Source organism: Abrus precatorius, unplaced genomic scaffold, assembly GCF_003935025.1.
Source record: "Abrus precatorius isolate BTA unplaced genomic scaffold, Abrus_2018 Scaffold4, whole genome shotgun sequence".
NCBI classification, from domain to species: Eukaryota; Viridiplantae; Streptophyta; class Magnoliopsida; order Fabales; family Fabaceae; genus Abrus; species Abrus precatorius.
This window is the reverse complement of record NW_020874384.1, coordinates 21,918,422-21,938,744: the sequence shown is the minus strand read 5'-3', so window position 1 is coordinate 21,938,744 and position 20,323 is coordinate 21,918,422. Positions and strand designations below refer to the sequence as shown.

At 32.4% G+C, this 20,323-nt stretch overlaps 2 protein-coding genes across 6 annotated transcripts; both read left to right on the top strand.

Annotated features, from left to right (window-relative positions):
- Positions 1-1,056: 1,056 nt before the first annotated feature.
- Positions 1,057-10,478, top strand: LOC113866008 (histone deacetylase 19-like). Of its 2 annotated transcripts, none has more exons than XM_027500875.1 (8): positions 1,057-1,225; positions 1,507-2,081; positions 3,341-3,781; positions 4,187-4,417; positions 7,747-7,817; positions 7,897-7,954; positions 9,859-9,927; positions 10,038-10,478. In XM_027500875.1, exons 2-8 carry the CDS (start codon positions 1,512-1,514, stop codon positions 10,140-10,142), a joined length of 1,545 nt encoding a protein of 514 aa, XP_027356676.1. In that variant the 5' UTR covers positions 1,057-1,225; positions 1,507-1,511; the 3' UTR covers positions 10,143-10,478. The 2 variants fall into 2 exon arrangements, with proteins under 2 accessions (XP_027356676.1, XP_027356677.1); XM_027500876.1 differs by having other exon boundaries at positions 1,480-2,081; positions 10,038-10,458.
- Positions 10,479-12,171: 1,693 nt separating this feature from the next.
- On the top strand, positions 12,172-18,769 carry LOC113866005 (monosaccharide-sensing protein 2). 4 transcript variants are annotated; one of them, XM_027500866.1, is made up of 6 exons: positions 12,172-12,750; positions 12,920-13,026; positions 13,170-13,736; positions 14,491-15,428; positions 16,909-17,096; positions 17,803-18,769. In XM_027500866.1, the coding sequence occupies exons 2-6, from the start codon at positions 12,948-12,950 to the stop codon at positions 18,245-18,247; spliced, it is 2,217 nt and encodes a 738-aa protein (XP_027356667.1). In that variant the 5' UTR covers positions 12,172-12,750; positions 12,920-12,947; the 3' UTR covers positions 18,248-18,769. The 4 variants fall into 4 exon arrangements, with proteins under 4 accessions (XP_027356667.1, XP_027356668.1, XP_027356669.1 ...); XM_027500867.1 differs by having other exon boundaries at positions 12,417-12,456; XM_027500868.1 differs by lacking the exon at positions 12,172-12,750 and adding an exon at positions 12,774-12,831.
- The last annotated feature ends 1,554 nt before the right edge of the window (positions 18,770-20,323 follow it).

Sequence of the window (20,323 nt, the reverse complement as noted above, 5' to 3'; positions counted from 1 at the left end):
TATTTTATATTAAGATAAAAGTTTAAAAATATAAATTATTTTAATTTAAATATAAATTCTATTAAATTAAGATGAGTCAAAAGTTAAATTTACAAACATTCATTAATTTTTACTATGCTCATATGTTATTGTTTTTACATTTATGAATTTTATAATATAAAATATTTTATCTACAATTGTTATAATGATGATATTTTTTTATTTTTTAAAATATAATAATTTTTTTTAGCTAATTAAATAAATTTTGTGAATATTATTTTTTATAATCAATTTTATGTGTTCACTATGACTTTATTTATTAAATATAAAATATCTTTAAACTAATAAAATATTATTCTCACAAAAAAATAAATTTTTTAATACTTTAATAATTTTATAAAAATAAATCAAGAAAAATAAAAATATAAAAATTTTATAATATAAAATATTTATAGTTAATGCTCGAATAAGATTTTAAAAATTATTTATAAAATTATATAAAAATTAATACAATTATTTAATAATTATTAATTACATAGAGAAAAATTAAAAAAAATATAAATTAATTTAATAATAAAATATTTATATTTTTATTAATATTAAGATTATGTTTTTTAATAAGTTTTGTTAAATATATTTAAAGTGAAACCTTACTTAATCTATTTTTATCCTTACTAAGAAATAAGAACGAGAAAACACTAATATTTTGAGGGTTAGTATAACTATAAATATGTAAATAAATGTTATTTAAAAAAACATGATATTAAATAAATTTCATTTTATACCAAATAATTTATTAAATGTGATATTTTTAAAAATTAATTTTGTGTGACAATTTTTTTTTACATTTTTAATCATAATTTAATATTGTATATGTTTTATTTTAAAAAATATATTTTTAATTTTATCCTATTTTATAATAAAATATTTTTTAATTATAAAATTTATACATTTCTTTAATAGTGCATTTTGAATAATTTTTTTAATGTGCAGTAATTTAATATATTAAATATTAATAATAATAAATATTATAATTTTTAAGGGTATTTATAGGAATATCCGCGTTACGAGAAAGTTAATTTTGCCCGGGGTCTTACCGATAACATTGAACAAGCAGCAACGAGTTTTAGATTTGGCCGGAGGATTTGCGTCTTTCATCGTCTGATTTCGTTAAGTTGGCCAACAGAGTGATTATGCAGGGGACTGCAAAACAGTACTAGAGAAGAGATAACCCTGAAATCGTAAGGTAAATAAGCTCTGGTCATTTTCGTAATAGAATTATGGAATCAATTACTGTTTAATATGTTTTATATTCATTGTCTCATTAATTCAGTACTATAGCAATCTCTGGTTTTGGTTTATCTTTTCCTTCCTTACATTGAGCGATATGTTTTGGATACAGTTTGTTAGGGTTGTATTTAGTTTTTGCGTTTGTGCTAGGTATAGGGGTTACCAAACCATAAACAAGTCTATCGTAGCCGTTTAATTCCCTTTTTTTAGTAATTCTTTTCATGGGAGTTTTGTTAGGATGAATGAATACTGACAGGCAAAGAGATAAAGGGGAAACAACAAACATGGATTCCAGTGGCAATTCTCTACCATCTGCACCTGATGGGGTCAAGAGAAAGGTGTGCTATTTCTATGATCCAGAAGTGGGGAATTACTATTATGGGCAAGGTCACCCTATGAAGCCACATCGTATACGGATGACCCATGCTCTTCTTGCTCATTATGGATTGCTTCAGCACATGCAGGTCCACAAGCCATTTCCTGCTCGAGACAGGGACCTTTGCCGTTTTCATGCCGATGATTATGTTGCATTCCTTCGAAGCATAACCCCTGAAACACAGCAGGATCATTTGAGGCAACTCAAACGCTTTAATGTTGGTGAAGATTGTCCTGTCTTTGATGGCCTCTACTCTTTCTGTCAAACTTATGCTGGAGGTTCAGTTGGTGGTGCCGTCAAGTTAAATCATGATCAATGTGATATTGCTGTCAACTGGGCTGGTGGCTTGCATCATGCCAAGAAGTGTGAGGCTTCTGGATTTTGCTATGTTAATGATATAGTCCTTGCAATTTTAGAACTTCTTAAGCAGCACGAGGTTTGTGTAACATTTGATTTCCTTTTGGTTTCTTTTTTTTTTGTCCTGCTTGATAAATATATTGTTTTTGTTGAAATTTCTGCATGTTTTACACTCCAATATCTTTAGGATTTCAGGCGAACTAGAAACAGAAAATAATGAGGGGTCAGAGCTCAAATTTGTAGGCTATATATATGGTTTTGATCCTTATTTAAGCCATATTTTTCTGTTAGATCCTCCTGGAGACTGTCACAATTCTAAATTTAGTCTGACACAATCCCCTTAAAGGTTCTCTAAAAAACCTACTGCTCACCTTGTGAAGATTTAGTTGTAAACTCCCAATATCAGGGGCCCTGTGCCTATTATAAGCCAACATACTCACTGTCTTTTACCCCACTAACATAATTCAAAAATTCTTCCACATATTTCACATATTAATCTATTGGAACTGTTGTTAATTGTGGTTACATTCTAGGAGGAAGATTCCTGAAATATACATATAATCTGCCTGTAATGTCACCCTTACTGCATCTAAATTCTAAATACAAGTTTGATCACACCAATTTTAATCCCTAAAAAAGACATCCCCCTCCCTTTATAATTTAAAGACACATATCGGAAAAAAAGAAAAAAAAGTGCATGTTATTAATGTTTTTTTCCCTTCTCAATCTTAAGCCCTAAATATGTGTGTCAACAATTTTGTGGCAAAAAGATTGGCAATAAAATGAAAATTCCCTTTAGTCAGCTAAAACCATAATTGTTGATGTTTCCTTCCTTAGTAATTGAAGAATTGAATATTAAAAATATTTCGTACAAGTCAATCTGGGAGAAACATTATTATGCCAATTAAAAATCCTACCATTTACACCCGTCTAGTTTTAAAATCCTACAATTATGTATTTCTTTCTATTTTGGCCTACATTATATCAAACTTGATAAGATGAATTGGGAATTGTCTTCTAAAATATTCAAGAAGGAAAATTCAGTTATGCGCATAAACTATAGAAAGCAGTACAATTCAATCTCCTGTGAGTTCTGGTACTGGTTATAAACAGTAGAAAACAAAATATTGGGATTTGGCAAATGGAATTATTTCAGGAAGTAGGATTATTTGTGCTCAGAAATTTTCAGGGAAGATAAACTGCACGTTCTGTGCAGAAACTGTAGAGAGAAGTATAATACAAGCTCCTGTAAATTCTGGTTGTAAAAACTTCTCGAATTTTTGTGCATAATCTTTTGTCTGATCTGGTTTTCAAATGCTAATGTTGCATTTATTGCAGCGTGTTCTATATGTGGACATTGATATCCACCATGGAGATGGTGTGGAGGAGGCTTTCTACACTACTGACAGAGTCATGACTGTTTCTTTTCATAAATTTGGTGATTATTTTCCTGGGACTGGGGATGTACGTGATATTGGATATGGAAAAGGAAAATACTACTCTCTTAATGTTCCACTTGATGATGGCATTGATGATGAGAGTTATCATTTCTTGTTCAAACCAATAATTGGCAAAGTAATGGAAGTGTTTCGGCCTGGTGCTGTAGTTCTCCAGTGCGGTGCAGATTCTTTATCGGGAGACCGATTGGGATGTTTCAATCTTTCAATTAGGGGTCATGCAGAGTGTGTCAGATATATGAGATCGTTCAATGTGCCCCTTTTGCTACTAGGTGGTGGTGGCTACACCATTCGAAATGTTGCTCGTTGTTGGTGCTATGAGGTAGAATGCTGTTTTAAATAATAAAACTTTTATTTATTTAATGCAACATCATTAAATATAAGGTTGCATGGTCCAAAGGGTTACACTATCTGAGTAAAGGTGCTGCAACTTACTAGTTTGGTTATTGTCTTGAAATACCAATATTTTGTCCATATTTCATATTTTAATTATAAAAAATGCTAAACATCAAAGTTGTTGAGTTATAGTACTAGTCTTGAGGTATAAAATGTAAATTAAGATATCCTAAAGTGTCTTAGTATTCAACGCAACTTGCCCTGTAGTCATTGTTTCTCATTTCTCAGTTTTTCGTCATGTTTCTTTTGTTATGTATGATTTGAATCATTCTTCTTCTATACAGACTTCCATCCAAATTTGTAAAATAGTATGTGTTATATGTTAAGGCAGACAGGAGTTGCTCTTGGAATAGAAGTTGATGACAAAATGCCACAGCATGAATATTATGAATATTTTGGTCCAGATTATACCCTTCATGTTGCCCCAAGTAACATGGAAAACAAGAATTCCCGTCATTTACTTGAAGAAATTAGATCTAAGCTACTTGAGAATCTTTCTAAGCTGCAGCATGCTCCCAGTGTCCAATTTCAGGAAAGACCTCCAGATTCTGATCTTGGTGAGGTAAACTTCTACTGCCACTTCACTGTACTGTGTTTTCTCTACCTATCATTATTTCAAATGTGCTTGTTTTCAATTAAAACAATAAGAAAATCTTTTAACAGTAATGTTATTAATGGTGGATGGCAGCAAGTCATAAATTCACTGTAAAAATATGGCAGATGGCATTGTAGATAATGGCAAAAGCATGGTGGCTCCAGACAAATATATCTATATACAAAAAAGTACTGAAAAACTGAAAAATATAATAAATAAAGAAAAACTAATAAAATAGTTGAAGAAACATGAACTAGAAGCATATAAAATTTACCAAATGTATCCCAATTCACAAATTTAAGGGATAATGTCATAAGTATCATAGCATAAGTACACTAACAGAATTTTTATGCCTCATTTTTTTTGTTTGTATATAAAAAACAAAACTTATGAAAAATAAAACAAGGGAAGACAGTATGACGTGCATTGAACTTATTTGTCTAAAAAAAAATTGTATATAAAAGACAGATCTTATTTGACAGATTTTTTTTACAAAAAAGTATCTGAATTGTTTTGTTAAAAGAAAGAGTATGATTCGAAAAGAACAAAAAAGGGATAAAGAGGGTGAAAGAGCTGCAAGTGCATAGTTATTGTACCATTAAGTACTGAATTACTGCAACCTAACTATCTAAACACAACAAATTAATAAGACAAAATAAAGAGAAAATAGAAAAGACGAAATAATTTTAAAAATGGATAAATTCATCTTCTAACAAACTCAAAGTGATTAGTTTCACCACAAATTAGAATTGATAAGCTTAAAGAGAATAGACCTTATATTAATTTGTAATTTATCTTTAAGGGAAATTACTCTACGGTAATTATTGTTCATTTTCATAATACAATAACACATTTATTTAAATTAATTTCTACTTTCATGATAATTATATATAATTAAACCTATTAAGTTATCATAGTGATTTGATAATTCCTCAAGAAACTTAAGACTACTTTCTTGTTCTAAAATCTTAGGTTCAAGTTTGGAATTTCTAATGTTAAGGTTCACCTTTCATTTCTTTCCTTAATATCTGAAATAATGTAAATAAGAGGCCCAACAAATTTACAAGCATTAAAAATACTAAGAATTGAATCAAGAAATAAAAATTAACAAAGGAGTATAAAAGGTTCATTATACCATCATCCATCTTAATTTGAGTTACTCTTAAACACTAGAATAAGAAAATTATTTAGTCATTGTTGAATTACAAACCAAGAAAATAATTGTATATATAATAGGAAGAATAAGAACAAGAGAGATGAGAGTAGAGAAGAGAAAGAATTTAAATCTGTCTTTCGAAGTACGTTTCTCTTGTACATCAAGTAGAGGTCCTTTTGGAATTTTCCCTCAAAGTTTCTGCCGTCACTTTAATCTTTTTGGTTTTCTCTATAATGATTTTTCTCTGATGTGTCTCCAAGAGTGTCTGAGTGACTATTTTGTACTCTCACTTTTCTATTTATAGTTAAGATGTTAAAATCCCTTTCAAACCATTTAAAACAGATATAGAACAAGCAGTCAGCGACCAAATTACTTGAACCACGGGTGTGGGAAGTTCCACTGGCTGGCTGTGAACTCTCTGGTACTGAAAACTTGAATCCTCGCCAGTGGAACTCTCTGGTCTTTAATAATGATTTCCTTTTTCATGGGCTTAGTCTTAATCCATGACGAAGGGCAAATCCCCTAGCAAGCACCCAATGGAGTCTTCTCAGAGCCCAGATTCCTCCCTTTTGAGCTGCTATTTGCTTTTTAATTTCTATCTAACCCCTCATCTACTTATAAAACATAAAATAAAATAGCCATCTGAACTAAATAAAGAAAATGCATGATTATGCAACATTTGGATATTGATTTATGCTCAAATAATATGCTAAATACACATACATCGAGAGGTGTGATTGAGAGCGAAGAGGAGCCCTTGTTGTCATGAGAATGGAAGAACCTAAATTGTGGCTCACACATCTTCATCTCTTTTATAACCTTCGTAAAAGTCACATTTTCTGCCATGATGCAGCTGTCATAAGTTACCACAAAATTCACCATGTTATATCTCTCTAATTTAGCCAGAATTTGCAGTACCATTCCTGATTCTTCCACCATGGCTGCCATTTTGATAACACTGGCAAGGAGCAAAAGAATCATAAGACTTAGGATTTTGTTCAAGAGGGACATGAGTTATTGTATTCAAATCCTTTGTCTAGTTTTCAACATTATCCGAAGGATTAACATTGATGTCTTGAAAGAAAGATGACCTTCCACCAGCCATTTTTGTTTTTCCATAATCTTACCTTTGCAGTTGAGTGTCTTAAAGCTTCCAAAATCATGTGCTGGAGGTTCCACTTGATCATTACCTGCTTACTTGGGTATCAACATTTGTTGTAACTTTTCAAGTTTTAAAGGGTTTCCTAGCTTGCATACAGATCCAGAATCCATCTCCTTCTGGCTTCTTTTGAGAATTAGAAGTAGCAGCATTCAAAAGAGTTATCAACAACTTAATGTTAAAAAACACAAACCAACTTCAACATGACTGCATTTTCCCAAATTCAGATTCTCAAAACCATTTGCTCCTTTTACTCCATTCCCCTTCTCGAAAGGCATCTCAATCCTAAGTTGTCTGACACAGCCACCTTACCACGGAAACCAGCCTCTCCTGTGACAGTCCAGGGCTCAAAGCTGCTCTCTTCTTGCACTCGCTCTCCATGAAAATTTCTATTGGCTCATCAAAATTGCTTTCTCCCATGATTCTGGTTTTAGGAAACATGGGTCTGATTGTACCCTTTGCCAATGTTGGAGGCTTTGTAGTTTGTCCAATATGGTCAAAAAATGAGATTATCCTAGTAGGACCCAAAACGGGCTACTTTTGTTTCTTGTTTACTTTCCGTGTTTGATTTGATCAGGATTAGGAATTTAGTACTACAAATAGGGGTTAGTGCATTGTATATCACATTATAATAAAATGTTGGGAAAGTGATCAATATATTGTTCATTATCTCTCCGGAGGATATGTTGCCTCAATTTGTGCATGTCATGGATGTTTTGACCATTGCTCCAGTCAGTCCCAGAACTCTGACAGCATATACAAAAACTAGCAAATTTGTTACTGTTTTCAATAAGGAAAATGCATCAATAGATAAGAAGGGGATAGAGAGGATATTTCCACAAATATCTCAACAACTCTAGAAACTAGGAAGATGAAAGATAAATTGTCAAAGCTAACAAATTTTAACATAATCCTTCACTTCTAGATTTTGACTTTCATCATCTTATTCAAATTCATTCCCAAATACACACAATTTTTCAGGCAGATGAAGATCATGATGATGGAGATGAGCGATGGGATCCAGATTCTGACATGGACATTAATATTGAACGGTATTATGCTTTATACTAAACTTATTTCTTATGATTAAATATTGTATGCTTATTTTCAATTTGTTGCATCATTTATTAGTGAGCTTCCCCCAAGCAAAGTAAAGAAGGAAATTGTTGAACCTCAGATCAATGATTTGGTATGTATTTCTCTTTGTTTTTGAATCATTTATTTTAAATTGAGTGATTTCTTAATAGTGGTAGAACAGATAATGTGTTGTCAGATATTACATATTAATCTACTTGCGTCAGCCATTTAAATGTTGCAACCACTATATTTACATATTAACAAATCAACAGTACCTCTGGATTTCTTAATGCACTTTTCAACAAAGAAATTAACCATTATTCCTGAACAAAATTTGTCTAACCTCACTATTGAAATAGATAATATTAAAACCTTAATTTTACAAAGCAATTTTGTTTATTTTTTAAGTTGTCCAATATGATGTATACAGCCTACTTTCTGTTAGAGAAAGGGAAAGGGGAAAACTTAGCCATTAGGGAGAGGTAAAACTTGAACATATGTACCTAAAATATTAATTATATGAGTATAGTCTAAAGACACAAAGTGCGGATGGTTCTAGCATCTAAGAGTCATACTTGGCTGCCGCTAGACAAATATTCACACTATTGGAAAAACTTGAAGCTTGATTGTGATAAAGTCTGGAGGAGTTGGGAAGATTTACAGTTCTGTTGAGGACTTCCAAAAGTGACCATGGTTTTTTTTATTGAATTTTGATGAAATCAACATGAATGTATTACGTTTACTCATCATACACTACTGTCCTAGAGTTGAGAAACACCTACAGAGAATAATGATCTTTGTCTAAAATTACCAAATACACACATAACTACCTCCTAGCCACTACTTACATCATATACTGGGATACATAACTGTTCTTCACACGGTAGTTAAAATTGGGAGTTGAATTTGGAAGGCTGATTCAAATTGCAGCAATAATCTTTCCTAGGTGAAATCAGAGTGAAATTGGGATTTCACACTGATTTCATGAAATACCAAGTTTGGATTTGGGTCTTGGCCCAGTTTCTTCATAGTCTGATGGGTATGACCCTATTTTGAATGACCCAGCTTATATTTCTATTCGAACCATAAGATGCGACCTCCTAAAACTAATCACACCTCATTTTCCTTGCTCGAACATGACAACATTGGTGACCGATGATGTGCAACCTGGTCTACGGTCACCCGAGACTGTCTTATGCACAATCTTCTGGTTGTTTCGTCTGCTCCCATCTTGCTCTGTTTTTCTTATCTTATCAGAGTCTGAAAATGGCTTCAAACTCGGGTGCCGGTCAAAGCTCAAGTGGTGGTTGCACTGGGTCTGTCCCAACTACAGCTGATAGCTCCACTGCCACTGGCTCTTCAAGTGTGCCTGCTATCCATTTACTAGGATGGTTCCAAATATTCCTAGTCCAGGGCTTGGAGAACAAACACCATTCACAATTACATTCGGCCTAGTTTATCCAGTATTTTCTGAAGGTCATCATCCCTGTTTAAATCATCCTTGTTTGCTTTGATTGAGCCTTGTTTCATTAAGAAATTAAATCATCGTCCTGCAGTTGAAGAGTTGCTAGGTTGTGGACTGAGTCATAGAGGTGCTGAAATTAGTATAGACACTTTTAGCCTTCTTCTATATCTTAAAGCAAGATTTGTAGGAACAGTAGTAGACCAGAAGAGAAGGTTCAATAGATTGCCAGTGCCATAGAATGGACGCCAATTGATAGTCACTCTTTCCTGATAATTTTTCCCGTTGAGTTTCAGAGAGGTGATTGTTGATGCTCTGGCAAAAGATGCCATGGGTATTAGAGAACTGATTAGAAGCACTGCACAAAGGTCAATCGCACAACAAATAGCTTCAAATAGCCTGGGGTTACCCTCCAGTTGGAAAAGCTAAAAACAGTATCAGCTTATTTATATTCCTAGGCGCAGTGTTCTTGTTCCTACTCATTTATAACATAAATTTACACAAATTCATACATGGAACTTGGTAAAATTTGTAATAACGGCTTAACATTCCAGGAGGACCAGAGAAGAACTGGGGAGCATTTGAGGGGCTCGGATACTGCAGTTGCTGAAACTTGCATGAAGGTGAATTTCGCAATTGCAACATAAAGCACAAATGCATAAACTTTTAGTATTACTGCATTTTATTGACAGTGTAATTACTATAAAATTGTCACTCAATTTGGTTCATGCAGGCTCTAGATATTTGTTCTCAGCAAGTTGATGAAGATAATGTGAAAGTTGAACAGAATACTATGAATGATTTGGCCAAAGACGGATCTGAAGTGTTAAACAAATAGGTTGTATAACTGATTGGTGAACAGTTAAATTAATTTTCCATTCTGCTGTCGCATTTCCCAATTGATTGAGATGTGCCTGCTGCTTGGTTCCATTTTACACTTGCAGCAGCATATTAGTAGTCTTAGGGAGCAAGTTTGCAAATTTAAATTGTTTTATCTGGTTTCTTTACCTGATTTACATCACATAGTTAGAGGACAGTAACTAGGTTATTTTGTGCACTTGAGCTGGGTTTATTTTTCCTGTACTGATCTTGTTAGTGTATATAGAGAAAGACCAACGCATCGAGTGTTTAAAATACAATAACTTTTGTTTAGTAAGGATAAAATTATAAGTTCAGAGAAAAAATGAAGGCTGAAATGTGAAAAAATAAGTTCATATGATTCTAATAATAATAATAATAAATTAAGTATTGTCAAACGCGTCACGAGAGTTGTAAGCGGATATGCCGCTTGTAATGAACCAGTTGGCAAATTAGTTATTGAAAATTTTTTATTTTGCTTTTAAAGTAAATTACACATCATCAAAATTTCCTAGATGGGAATACAGTAACGTATATAGAAAATGATTAAATAAAAAAGTTACGTCTATTTATCCTGCTATAAAATGACTGATTCATGACACTTTAAATCTAAACCAAAGTTCAATAATAATAAATGTTTAAATTCAATAAAATCTTTTATAATTTAACCTCATATAAGGGGAAACAATGAGTTAAAAGTCAAATACTTTCGTTATATTCTTTCTATTTTAAAATCTTACCTATTTTTAAAAAGTTTATTTTTAATTGAGGAAAATAATTTTTGGGAAATTGTTCTTCTATTTACGATTAATGTTATCAAAATAAGCATTATGGTTAAGGTATTAAAACCACCTTTTAACTTAAAACTAAAAAAAAAATATTTGAATACTAAAAAGGTGAGTATAATTTTTTTAAAAAATTAAATAATATAAATATAATACTTAAATAGCATCAATAAAACTCATTGGATTAAGAAATCCATTCACTTATAAATTAAGTACTTAAACAATCTGATTAACTATATTAAAGCTCAGAAATTAATTCTTTGATCAAATTTAAGTTAATTCAATACATCGTTCACTTGCATGGTACATATTTAATTCTCCTTTAATAAATTTTTATATTTGAGTTGAAATTTAGTCTCGATTTGTTGTAGATGTTTTTGTTTTAAATAAAATTATTTTTCAGAAAAAACTATTTATTGTATTAACAGAAACCTTAATTAAAACAAAAAACAAATTTTTTTTCATCATTCATTTCAAATATAGACGTGTTTACACATCATAATTATGTGTAAAAAACAATAACAATTGCCACTTTTAAATATTAATGGTTAGAAAATTTTAACTTTAAATTATTTGCTTAATTAACATTTGACACTCAAACATTAGGTTATCTTTAGTTATTTCATTACAACTTTTATAATTCCGTCAAACAAATTAAATAAAAATGCATCTCATATGCATGCACGGGCACTAATATAAATATTATTGAAATGTATAAAAAAATTGATTATATATTTTTTATTAAAACTTTTTCAAATTTTTTAATTAAAACTGAAGATACTAAGATTAAAATTAATAAATTTTGTAAATAAGTAAAATAATGTTTTTTTTTTCTATTTTATACATATACGTACAATTTTATCTATTTCAGATTAATATATATGTTTATAATTTTTGTATTTGCAAAATAGTATTTTTGAATTTATTAAAATTATTGCACTGGTGTTATTTACGTTAAAAATAATCATAAATATTAAATATAAAAAATTGAAAGATTGAAGAATATGGGAAAATTAAGAAAGACATAAATGGGCATAATAAATCATAATACAAATATCATACATTGATTTTTCTTGGTCTCATTTCATTTTATCGATTTTGTTGTCATTAGATCTCTAGTTAAGTTTAAATAAACTTTTTTTTTATTAAAATAAAGTATTGATTTTATAATTTTTATTTTTAATTATTTAAACCTAAATTCCATGCGTTTATGTCCAATCATAGAATGAAAAATAGTATGAAAATGTTCTCTCTCCTTTAAAATTATAGTTCCATAGGATATTATTGCAGCGCCCAGCCCAACACGCAATGGTTATTTACTTTTCATGATCGATCGTTGGATAAAAGCATGGAAAAACAAATGAATTTTTTTGATATATTTTTTACTAATTTTATGAAAACGGCATTGAAACGTAAAGTGAGTCGTCTGAATGATGATTCCTTGACGCCTAACTGATTCCGATCGGGGAGGGGGTGACGTGCAGAGCAGTGAGAGAGCAACAAAGACAGGTGTCCACTAGCGAGTCTCTGTTGCAAAAAAAACAGGGGGCTCAATTTCATTACATTACCTGCTTTACTTTTAGATCCGACGAATAGGATCGCTACCTGTGCTGTTTTCTATACGCCTTTCATTGTCTTAGTACTGCCCTATAGTACTAGTTTTTTATATTTTAAGAAAAAAAAAACAAAAAGGAAAGAAAGAAGGAAGGAGCTCACCTCTACATGTTGCAACGAGTGACCCATGTCCCTTTCTCCATCTGTGATACTTGAAACACACCATCCAAGCCAAGGTCATTTAACTAGGTATGAAAATGGAATTATGGATCTGTGATCCATCCTGTCCTGTCTGACCTGCCTCATCAATTTATTACACTTATGCTTAGGGTTAGGGGTCCTGATTTTGGTATTACAGTGGTTAAGCTGATCTATCTATTAAAATAATAATATGCGGCGACCTTATTTGCTTTTTCAGGCTGATTGATTTCGAGAGTAACTGAACAATGAGTGGAGCTGTTCTTGTGGCTGTTGCTGCTGCCATCGGTAACTTACTGCAAGGATGGGATAATGCGACTATTGCAGGTCTGTTTCCGTTATTTTACTCTTTTTTTTTTTTAGGATTTGATTTATTAATTTGTTTCTTCCATGTAGCGATTAATTAAAATTGGTTGATCTAGCTAATAACCTGATAATTCAACTGCGGTTATCGGTGTGTTTGCATGCAGGATCTATCTTGTACATTAAGAGGGAGTTTCAATTAGAGAGTGAACCCACAATTGAAGGTCTAATTGTGGCTATGTCACTTATTGGAGCCACCGTGGTTACTACTTGCTCCGGGTCCCTATCAGACTTGCTAGGCAGGCGTCCAATGTTGATTATCTCCTCTGTCCTTTATTTTGTTAGTTCTATTGTGATGCTTTGGTCTCCAAATGTTTATATCCTCCTCTTTGCTAGACTTTTAGATGGTTTGGGAATTGGTTTGGCAGTTACCTTGGTACCTCTTTACATATCTGAGACAGCTCCTCCCGAGATTAGGGGATTACTCAACACACTTCCACAGTTTACTGGTTCTGCTGGAATGTTTTTCTCCTACTGTATGGTGTTTGGGATGTCACTAATGAAGGCTCCAAGCTGGAGACTTATGTTGGGTGTTCTGTCAATCCCCTCTGTTATTTATTTTGCACTCGCACTATTTTTCTTGCCCGAGTCTCCAAGATGGCTTGTTAGTAAAGGCCGTATGCTTGAGGCCAAGAAGGTTTTGCAGCGCCTTCGTGGAAGGGAAGATGTTTCTGGTTAGTCACGTGTTTCTTTGTCACAATTTACTTGCTTTTCCTTCATTTTTTTATGCTTCACTACTTTGGATGTTCATATTAGATCTTAGCTGGTCAGGATGTGCTGGATAGTCAGTTATTCACTTATGGGTGATTATATTTGTATTTTATGAGCCTAACCCGTTCCAGTTGGTAAATTTGTTTTACTGTTCAGTTCTGATGGATAACAAAAATGACACTGGACGATAGATTGTTATCACAGTGTGATCTATCAGTGAATGAATTTTTCGTGTAAGAGCATGTTTGCATTAGATTAAAATTTCTTTTATTATAATTTCAACAAAGGAAATCACTTTTTGATTGTGAGCAAAATTTTGAAACTTATGTTTAAAAGCTAACAGTTTTTTTTTTTTAACTAACTTTTGTTTTCACATTTTATCCCTAACAATTTATTATTTTAATATATATAACCAACTGTTTCCAATAACCTCATTGCCTTCTTTGTAATTTTACTTAAAAGAGCAATTTTTTTAAATGATCCAACGGTATTATGCTTTATACAAAAATAACAATGTGATTTCAAATATTTAATGCATTCTTAAAGAGGGAATCATCTTTTTATTTTTTTTATTCTCATACAGATGCATGTAGTTGATTTTGATTTCTTTTGGCTTTTGACATTCCCAGAAACTTTAAATTGGTTGTTTTTAGTCTACTGCAATAATTACTATGTATATGCATAATTTTGATGATGATTGTCCTTGGGAATGGACAGGTGAGATGGCTTTACTGGTTGAGGGTCTTGGAGTTGGGGGTGACACAGCCATAGAAGAGTACATAATTGGTCCAGCCAATGAACTTGCTGATGAAGAGGATCCATCTAAAGAAAGAGATCAGATCAAGTTGTATGGGCCAGAACAAGGTCAGTCTTGGGTTGCTAGACCTGTCGCTGGACAAAGTTCTGTTGGCCTTGTATCACGGAAAGGAAGCTTGGTAAATCCGAGTGGTCTAGTGGACCCTCTAGTGACACTCTTTGGTAGTGTCCATGAGAAGCTCCCAGAAACAGGAAGCATGCGAAGCACCCTTTTTCCACACTTTGGAAGCATGTTTAGTGTTGGGGGAAATCAGCCTAGGAATGAAGATTGGGATGAAGAAAGCCTTGCCAGAGAGGGTGATGATTATGTATCTGATGCTGCTGCTGGTGATTCTGATGACAATTTGCAGAGTCCATTGATCTCACGTCAAACAACAAGTCTGGATAAGGACATACCTCCTGCCCATAGTAGCCTTTCAAGCATGAGACAAGGTAGTCTTTTGCATGGAAATGCGGGAGAACCTGCTGGTAGTACTGGGATTGGTGGTGGTTGGCAGCTAGCATGGAAATGGTCTGAAAGGGAAGGCCTAGATGGAAAGAAGGAAGGTGGTTTCAAGAGAATATATTTACACCAAGAGGGTGGTCCTGGGTCTATGCGTGGGTCGGTGGTTTCACTTCCTGGTGGAGAAATGCCAACAGATGGTGAGGTTGTACAGGCTGCTGCTCTGGTGAGTCAGCCAGCTCTTTATAACAAAGAACTTATGCATGAACAGCCAGTTGGACCAGCTATGATTCATCCATCCGAGACAGCTGCAAAAGGGCCAAGTTGGAGTGATCTTTTTGAACCTGGGGTGAAACATGCATTGGTTGTAGGGGTGGGAATTCAAATCCTGCAGCAGGTAATGATTTTTTAAACATCTGCTTTTTTCTTCCCCTTGTTCCCATCTGTTGCCGTGTTGTGCTTCAGTGCTTTGTTAGAAGTCTAATTGAGCTAGGGATTGTATTAGTTGTACTGTACTATAAAGTAACTGACCTAGATTAGTAGCAAAATTAGGCGATAGTGGTTTGTATCTAGTTCATGCAATTCATCTCAAACAGTCTCTTCTCGATTTTCCATAGCATCCATGCAGTTTATCTGAGTTTCAGCAAATGAGTTTATTTAGGCTTGCTGTGAAATTTTGAAGATAATTACTTTTTCAACTATTGGTTTATAGAGAAGTGAATTTTGAGAAAAAATAAAAATAAATTTGTGATGCATGGTATTTGAAAAGTTAATGGGGTGAAATTGTTTTAGTTGCTGTTAAATATAAAATCATTCATGTGCTTTCACCCAACAGCTTAAACAAGTCTTTTTTCAAATGTAAAATTAGTAGTGTGTGGAAGGGATTCAAGCCAACTTTCGTTGGATTTGAAAAATATCTTGAATCCTTTTTGGTAAGTGAAAAAAATTTACTTGATATTTTTATGAAACAATTATGCACATCAATATCCAGAATGAAATTGTGAATCCCAATTTAGATGAAATTGTTTTTTTGTTCACTACACTAGATTATTCCTACTATTATGTTTAGTTGATAGCATTGTAGGAATGTGACTAAATAGACAGTTCCTTTATAATACAACAAGAACAACTAGGCCTTGTCCCATTAGATGAAGTCAACTACATGGATCATATAGTGTTGTTGAGTTCGATCAAAACCAAATCCTCAGAAATATTATTGATCAATATATCATTTTAATAACTTCCTTCAAAGAGATCAAACATGTATATCTATATGAATTAATGGTATATGATATTAAATCCAACTTTTATGAAATTGTATAAAAAATTATCTGGGCATACTAGATTGTTATTGAATCCTGATTGAATTTCCTGTTTTTGATGGTGTAGAAAAGTAAATACCAATGAGATTGAAGATCTTTGTTCATTACCACAAAAAAGTCTTACTATTATATGTAATCAGTAACATTTCTATTTTATAAGAAGTTAACAAGAATCATTTGCATTGATGTTCTTGAATAACTTCTACTTTGTGGGTTTTGTTATTGGTAATGCAGAAAATATGTGTTAACACCAAGGCTGGGCCAATTTGTAAATTAAACCAAGCCTTGTTTTTTTAAATAATATGTGCTTTTTTTATTTGAAACTTATCTACTAGAAGGTGGAAGCACCATAGAGTGTCACAGGCTTGTGGTGTTCTATTATAAAAGAAAAAATTGCAAAAACAGAATTATTGATAAAAGTGTATCCGGCTTAGGAACAATTAACTCACTCAAGTGGCTGATTAAGTCAATAAATATTCATTAACCAATAATGCATGGCTCTTCTACTGGTGAAAAGTTATGATGGACTCTCATTTAACTCTGCATTGGATGCAGTTCTCTGGTATAAATGGGGTCCTCTACTATACACCTCAAATTCTTGAGCAGGCAGGTGTTGGTTATCTTCTTTCAAACCTGGGCCTTGGTTCTACTTCTTCATCATTTCTTATAAGTGCTGTGACAACCTTGTTGATGCTTCCTTGTATAGCTGTTGCAATGAGACTCATGGATATTTCTGGCAGAAGGTATTCTTCTCCCCCATACCATTTTATATCTACTTCTTACTCAAATAATAAGAAATATGTTTCATGAGGTGGATGTAGTTGGTGGGGGTTTTTCTTATGAAAGTATGATTTCTATTACATTTTTTCCTCTTTATTTGCTTTTCCAGAATCTTTCAGTTTAGGGCGCATATTTATGATAAGGTGGATTTGACCTTTTACTATTTGCTGTATCAAGTCTGTATGAGATGTTCATGGGATTTTTGCTTGTTCTCGTGCTGCTTTCTTTTCAATCCATTTTTTTTTACTTTCTCATGTCATGTATAAGGTACAATTTTTTACTTATTTCACTTTTGTCTAGGAGTTGTTTGATGAAATATCTTTTCTATGGCTATCTTGATCCATAAATAGTTATTCTTGTGTTCGGTTGCTTTAGTTTAGTGATTCTTGCTGTTATCAAAGCGTAATGTGGGGTTTTTATAGACTGACAATCTCATTCATGAGAGATTTTTGACATTGTTTTCTGTATAATTTGAGAGGCATCCGAAGATTCATGACTAGGTAAATGCGTGTGAACCATATGCACTTTATATTTGCTGAACTATTTGTTCTTTGTTTTGTGCTATCCGTACCCAGTAATGTGATTCCTAGTGTATTTCCCGAGTTCTTGTTTGTCTTCTTCCATTTGCAGTACTTCTTAGTGATATGCTCTGTTTTTTCCTTCCTGCAGAACTTTGCTGCTCAGTACAATCCCGGTCTTGATAATATCTCTTCTCATATTAGTCCTGGGGAGTCTTGTAGATTTGGGCAGCACAGCAAACGCATCAATCTCAACCATTAGTGTTATTGTCTATTTCTGTTTCTTTGTCATGGGATTTGGGCCGATTCCGAATATACTTTGTGCAGAGATCTTCCCCACTCGAGTTCGTGGTCTCTGTATCGCCATATGTGCTCTTACCTTTTGGATCTGTGATATCATTGTCACCTACACACTCCCCGTTATGCTTAATTCTGTAGGCCTCGCTGGTGTTTTTGGTATTTATGCAGTCGTGTGCTTCATAGCTTGGGTGTTTGTCTTTTTGAAAGTTCCAGAAACCAAGGGCATGCCACTGGAAGTGATCATTGAGTTCTTCTCTGTCGGAGCAAAACAGGTTGACGCTGCCAGGCATAACTGACTTAAGGATACGATAAATTGAAAGTTTTGACAGTACCTTCTAATTATTTTCAATCTACGGCTTTGTTTGAAAGTTTTTTCTCTTTTAATTTTTCCTTTTCTATTAATCTCTCTTTTCCGTGGGTTGAGATTGAGAAAAAAAGAAACACTGTTTCTGTAAAAAACGTTCACTTTTCTGGTTAATTTGTGGGACTTGATATGCTGCTTAGTTACCCTGCTATTCGAAGTCGAAATTGTTTATTGACCTGCTTTATTGATGGAATACATGACAAAGATGACTAGTGTTTGGTTTCAAGATTTGGGGATAGCTACAACAATCATTGTAGTAACAATTATACATGATAATCGTTGTCACTATCTACTCGAGTAGTATGTTGATGAATAACATAGAATATGAGTTAATATTAGATCATGTATGCACTATCTAAGTTTAGTTTTCGTGGTCTTGTATTCTCACTTGTGGTATGTTCTCTCCCTCTTCCCTTCCCCCCCTCCCCCTCTCTATATATAACTTATGATTTATATAAATTTATACACTAATATCACTTAATAATTTTTTTATAGAATATAAGATTGATCTTGTTAGTTTAATGTTATTTATCAAGTAAATTAACTAAAAAAGTGTAAGTGAATATTTTTAACGCATGATCTCAATATATATATATATATAATATGTTGGAAAGTTTTTTTGATGTGAGAAAAAAAAAGATTGACCATTAAGATAAAAAAAAATGTTATATTTAACAGGAAAAACTTTTTTACAGGAGTGAGAGGAGAAAATTTTACTTAAAAAAATTACACGATTTTTTAAAAATTTATATAATTTACATGTTTTAATTTTAATTATTTATAATAAGATTTCATAATCAATTTTTTTTGTTCACATAAAAAGAATCTTATTTCACCCATTGCCAGGGATTCAACCAGCTTGCTTTCCTGTCTTGGCTAGAATCCTTCCACTCTTTCTCCTACAGGCCACTCATGGAGTCTAGCTCTACCTATTATATATATGGGAAGTAGATGAAGCCATGTCCTTATTCGCCAACTACAGCAAACCTGTCTTAAGCATAGTGCCAGTAGGAAGAAGCCTGTACATGGGATTGGATCCGATGTTATGAACCACTGCCTTGCCTCATTCCATTGCTGTGCAGTGGCAGTACGCACCATTGCCGTTGTCCCCACAAAACAACTTCCCACCCAAAATAACACCAAGACCCTGTTATATTTGAGTTAGGAAGTTCGAATCAAATTATTTTTAAACTGCTAAATTATTAAAAAGAATTAATTTGATGGTTAAAAAATTAATTTAGATTTTTAAACGAATTGATGTTGCATTTTTATTTAATGTTATTTTCTAGCTAATTTTAGTATTATATTAATATTTTTAGTTTATTAATTGTAAAAAAAAGACACATCAAGTTAAATGAAAAATATATTTCATTAAACTAAAATTCAAGTTATGTATTCAAGTATGGACGTTAATGACTATTCTTCTTGAAAATACACCATGGGGACAAATATTATCGTTGTGCCCATTATCATTTTTATAATACAGTTCAATTCTGTATATAAAATAATTATTAATATTTTTTCTTCTAAAATATAAGAAATAAATACTATTTTTAAATACATTAATTTTTAGATTCTTTTTATATCTTTATTTATTGTGAATTTTGTGTTAACAAGTTACTCACTTTTTATTTATATAGATATCAATTAATACTATGAGTATTTTTGGAATAGAGTATAAATTTATGATATTTAACTATTTTTTAATAATCTTGATTAATTAGGTATTTGTCTTCGATAAATAAGATTGGCTATATCTACAACGCTAAATCCCTATATTTGCATTCAAAGCCTAAAACATACTTACCCACAATTTTTTAGATACTAATGTGATGCAAATAAATAAATTAATAATCGTAATTTTAATTTACCTTTCATTTTGTTTATCAATGGGTGCAAGAAAATTTGAGTGGAAAAATAAAAATAAAATTAAAAAATGAAAGGAGAAAAATGTAAAAAATGATTATGAGAAGAGAATAAAGAGGTCATAGAATAACTTTGAACTTTA